Source organism: Sturnira hondurensis, unplaced genomic scaffold (assembly GCF_014824575.4).
Source record: "Sturnira hondurensis isolate 20B ecotype Veracruz unplaced genomic scaffold, ASM1482457v3 Scaffold0004068, whole genome shotgun sequence".
NCBI lineage: Eukaryota > Metazoa > Chordata > Mammalia > Chiroptera > Phyllostomidae > Sturnira > Sturnira hondurensis.
Window position 1 is genome coordinate 930,863 of NW_028076699.1, and position 5,296 is coordinate 936,158.

Here is a 5,296-nt window from a genome sequence, read left to right on the forward strand (position 1 = left end):
GCCTCCAAGAGAGCCACTGTCGCCGGGGAGCCAGTTCCCGGGCTCTAAGGAGCCGCTGCGCGGAGGAGCGCTCAGTGAGTGACCGCGACTTTTCAAAGCCGGCAGAGCGCGCGAGCGGACAAGAGTGCAGGCGGCGTCTTAACCCCGCATTCCCTGGAGCGAACTGGTGAGGAGGGCGCAGGGGGGAGGACAGCCAGCGGGTGCGCGCGCTCTTAGAGAAACTTTCCTTGCCAAAGGCCCGGGGAGGCGCGGGTGTCCCCCGTTTGCCAGTGCGCTGTTGCGGCCCCCAAACTTCTGCGCGCTGCCCAAACTAACCCCACGTGAAGTGACGGACTGTTCTATGACTGCAAAGATGGAAACGACCTTCTACGACGATGCCCTCAACGCCTCATTCCTCCAGTCCGAGAGCGGCGCCTACGGCTACAGTAACCCCAAGATCCTGAAACAGAGCATGACCCTGAACCTAGCTGATCCGGTGGGCAGCCTGAAGCCGCACCTCCGGGCCAAGAACTCAGACCTTCTCACCTCGCCCGACGTGGGGCTGCTCAAACTGGCGTCGCCGGAGCTGGAGCGCCTGATCATTCAGTCTAGCAACGGGCACATCACTACCACACCTACCCCCACCCAGTTCCTGTGCCCCAAGAACGTGACTGACGAGCAGGAGGGCTTTGCTGAGGGCTTCGTGCGCGCGCTGGCTGAACTGCACAGCCAGAACACGCTACCCAGCGTCACGTCCGCGGCGCAGCCGGTAAGCGGGGCAGGCATGGTGGCTCCAGCAGTGGCTTCAGTGGCGGGCGGCAGCGGTAGCGGCGGGTTCAGCGCCAGCCTGCACAGCGAGCCGCCGGTCTACGCCAACCTCAACAACTTCAATCCGGGAGCGCTGAGCACCGGCGGCGGGGCGCCCTCCTACGGCGCTGCTGGCCTGGCCTTTCCCGCGCAGCCCCAGCAGCCTCAGCAGCAGCCACCGCAGCCGCCCCACCACCTGCCCCAGCAGATCCCCGTGCAGCACCCGCGGCTGCAGGCCCTGAAGGAGGAGCCGCAGACAGTGCCCGAAATGCCCGGAGAAACACCGCCCCTGTCCCCTATCGACATGGAGTCCCAAGAGCGGATCAAGGCCGAAAGGAAGCGCATGAGGAACCGCATAGCTGCCTCCAAGTGCCGGAAAAGGAAGCTGGAGAGAATCGCCCGGCTGGAGGAAAAAGTGAAAACCTTGAAAGCGCAAAACTCGGAGCTGGCGTCTACAGCCAACATGCTTAGGGAACAGGTGGCACAGCTTAAACAGAAAGTCATGAACCACGTTAATAGTGGGTGCCAACTCATGCTAACGCAGCAGTTGCAAACGTTTTGAAGAGAGACTGTCGGGGGCTGAGGGGCAACGGAGAAAAAAATAACACAGAGACAGACTTGAGAAATTGACAAGTTGCGAGAGAGAGAGAAAAGAAGTGTCCGAGGACTAAAGCCAAGGGTATCCAAGTTGGACTGGGTTGCGTCCTGACGGCGCCCCCAGTGTGCACCAGTGGGAAGGACTTGGCGCGCCCTCCTTTGGCGTGGAGCCAGGGAGCGGCTGCCTGCGGGCTGCGCCGCTTTGCGGACTGGCTGTCCCAGCGCAAACAAAACGTTAGACTTTTCTTTAACATTGACCAAGAACTGCATGGACCTAACTTTCGATCTCATTCAGTATTAAAAGGGGGGAGGGGGAGGGGTTACCAACTGCAATAGAGACTGTAGATTGCTTCTGTAGTACTCTTTAAGAATACGAAGGGGGGAGGGGTCGGGGAGGGGCGGCGGGAGGGAGGTTTGTGAGAGTGAAGCTGAGGCTACGGATGAACTCTTTCTGGCCTGCCTTCCTTAACTGTGTATGTACATATATATATTTTTTAATTTGATGAAAGCTGATTACTGTCAATAAACAGCTTCATGCCTTTGTAAGTTATTTCATGTTTGTTTGTTTGGGTGTCCTGCCCAGTGTTGTTTGTAAATAAGAGATTTGGAGCATCAGTTTACCATTTGTAATAAAGTATATAATTTTTTTATGTTTTGTTTCTGAAAATTCCAGAAAGGATATTTAAGAAAATAAAATATTGAAAAAGTACCCCTCCCCCAACCTCTTTTCTGCATTATCTCCAGATTTCCTATCTAGGTGGAGCTGAAGGAGTTAAGAGGGTCAATTAGAATTACTCTCAGTGCTGCTCACTCTCAAGCAGTAAAAACTGTTCTCTACTGGACTTGAGGAATAACTGGCTGATCTCTTACCAAGTCATACTCTTACTTACAAAGAATAGTGTGGCCTTTCAGGAGGCTGAGGGAAGGGAGGTTGTGGTGAAGAGGGACAGCCCACTGGGGAGCCAAACATTTTAAAATTTGGATTATATCAAGTGGCATGTGCTGTGACCATTTATAATGTTAGTAGAAATTTAACAATAGATGCTTATTCTCAAAGCAGGAATCGTGGCAGATTTTTGCAAAAGATGTATCCTTCCAATTTGGAATCTTCATTTTAACAATTCCTAGATTAAAAAGATGGTCTTTGCTTATGAATATTTATAACGGCATTCTTGTCACAATAAACGTATTCAAATACCAGTAACAGATCTTGAATTGCTTTCCCTTTACTACTTTTTTTCTTTCCAAGCCCTGTATCAAAGCTTTTCTTTTCAGTTGGAGGGGTTAATTAATGTCACTGACATCTGAAGTTACTCAGGACTTAAGCAGAGAATTTAGTAGGAGTTAACACACGTGCAATGTGGATGAAACAGTTTAATTCATGTTTCTCCCTCTCTCTGTCTCTCCCTCTCTCTCAAATAAACATCGACACCTACATAAGTTACCAGTATAGCAGTTTACCATTTTAGATTTTTCTGTAATTTATTTCTTTTTTTCTAAAATAAGTAATTTTCCATTTAAGTAATTATTTTAGAATCAGTCTCAAAAGATGGTAATCTAACTACTATGGAAAACATTCCTAAGAGAAAACATGAACACCAACACACAATGATTACATGTGTAAATCAAACCTTAACTCTAGGGAAATGGCAAACTTAAATTCTGTCTGCAGATACAACTTAGGAGATCAACAAGGCAGTACTCAACAAGGGAACAATTTTTGCTTAGTTGCTTTTCATCCCACGAGCCAGTGTGATTATCAAGCAGCAAAGGCAATTGGATATCCAGGAATATTTATTTCACAAACCACTAATTGGGGTAGGGCTGTTTGCTCATTAGCAGTACTCTAATACCCAACAGGTCTGGGAATACTAATATCCTGCCTGTGGCTATAAATCCACAGACACAAAGAGTTTCTCCGTGGTGTGTCCAGGAGTGGAAGAGATTGGACAGGCGTGTTAGCTCTCAGATCCACTCCGTTGTTAGTAACACTTTTTTAACAAAGGGTTACTGGGAGCAGGGCCGAGTTTGCCAAACAGTGGATTTGCCGATGTCAGCAACCCGGAAGGTGAGTTGATTTTGACCATATGTAGGAATAGTCAGCAGAGGGACAATAAAGCACTTTGGGGTGGGGCTCTGTGGAAGCTAAACAAGAGCCGACTAGAAAAAATAAGCAGGCTGGAGAATTAATTACCTGCAAAGGTAGACTAAGCCCAGACAACAGTGCAGTACAGAAAAGCCACACCACTCCCCCATTTGCTTTAGACTCCAGAGTTAAAAAGAGAGAGAGAAAAAGCCCGAAACTCAGGCTTATCTCCATACTTGTTGGTTTCAAATAGAAAAAATAATTATGGTAGAGGAAAATAACTAGTGATCTGCAAACTTCGGACACAAAAAAATCAGCTAATTACTTGTAGGCACTCAAAGGTTAGTTTTATTTTGGCATTCAATGAGTTACTGTCTAGGTAACACTAATAGTTGGAGAAAATGAAGTTAGTAGCACATAAAGCCATTTATCCTCTTTTAATTTGTTTTATATATGAATAGTTCAATTAGGGATTTTTAACCCCTTGTGTCCATTGGAGCAGAGGGTTCATGAACTCTGTGAAAAATGCCTGTAAACTTTGTGTGTGTCTGTGTGTGCTTGTATGTGCACATGCATTCACACACATACACACACATACACAGTCTCCTGGGAGGAGAGATCATTAGCTTTTTTTGGTTCTCACCAAATAATTCCTAAGCTACATACTCATTTTGAGAACCACATCTTTGTGTGAGTCTGAACCCCATGCCTTTCCTTGGTGCTTCTGCCTGATACACATTTTTTCTGGTTCAACCAGTGATTCCCAGCCACCCTTCGAGGGCTGGCAAGAGCGGCGGCACCTCTGTGAAAGCCTGTTTTGCTAACCCCGTATTTAAGGGGAATGAGTATTCCCCACGAGCATCCGTAACACTTTATCAAAACTGCTATGATAGCACATTTTGAACCTCTGCATCTCCTGACGGTGTTCTACCCATCTGTGGAACCCAGACTCCCAGTACAGTGCCTGGTACATACAGGATGTTCATAAAGTAAATGTGTGATGACTGAGTGAACAATAGCACTTAAACCCTTCTCCAAAATAATCCCAGGGTCTTAATTTCTTTTAAAGAAATATACTGCATTCATTTCCAGGTACACAATTCCAGATGGGTTGAAGACCCCCAGAATAGCCAAATCTGGCCAGTCACCAAGTTCTAAAGCCTGGTTCTCAATGAGTGCTCTTAAAAAGAATTAAGCTGTTAGCACATTCATTCTTCCAGTCACACAGAGTGTCCCTTCACTCCCAACTAATGCAAGTGGGCACCTTGTATAAAATGGGTCTGCCTGAAACATTAGGCTTGGAGGTAGAGATTGGGAAAGAATAATATAGGATCATTAGGCAGGCACAAAAAAAAAACGATTCCAGATGTGGCTTTATTAAAAGCAACCACTTCACTGGTAACGGCAGAGAGGACTTTCTGTCTGTGAAGTTAATATGTTTCAGGTCTCCAGAAGTCAGTACCCAATACTTGCTTGACAGAGACAATGATCATGTTAATGTATCTATTTTCCCATGTTCTTCTATCATCAGAAGATGTTCATAGGTTGAACCAAGGGAAAGGACAAAGGCTTTTTAAAATTTTTTTTTATTTAATTCTTATTCAAGTACAGTTTTCTGTTTTATATTCCCAGCCCTGCCCCCCCCAACCCCGGGGCTCCACACCTCCCTCCCATTTCCACCCCCCACCTTAATTATTGTCCATGTGTCCTTTATACTTATTCATGTGAGTCCCTCCCCTTTTCCCCTATGATTCCCTCCCCTCTCCCCTCTGGACCCTGTCAGCCTGTTCTGTATTTGAGTATCATTAGTCAGATTTTGCTTGCTTG

The 5,296-nt window shown here is 46.8% G+C and overlaps 1 protein-coding gene across 1 annotated transcript; it reads left to right on the plus strand.

Moving 5' to 3' along the window:
• Positions 1-317: 317 nt before the first annotated feature.
• JUN (Jun proto-oncogene, AP-1 transcription factor subunit) lies at positions 318-1,933 on the plus strand. The gene has a single exon (XM_037043145.1). It carries the CDS (start codon positions 341-343, stop codon positions 1,346-1,348), a length of 1,008 nt encoding a protein of 335 aa, XP_036899040.1. The 5' UTR covers positions 318-340; the 3' UTR covers positions 1,349-1,933.
• Positions 1,934-5,296: the final 3,363 nt, after the last annotated feature.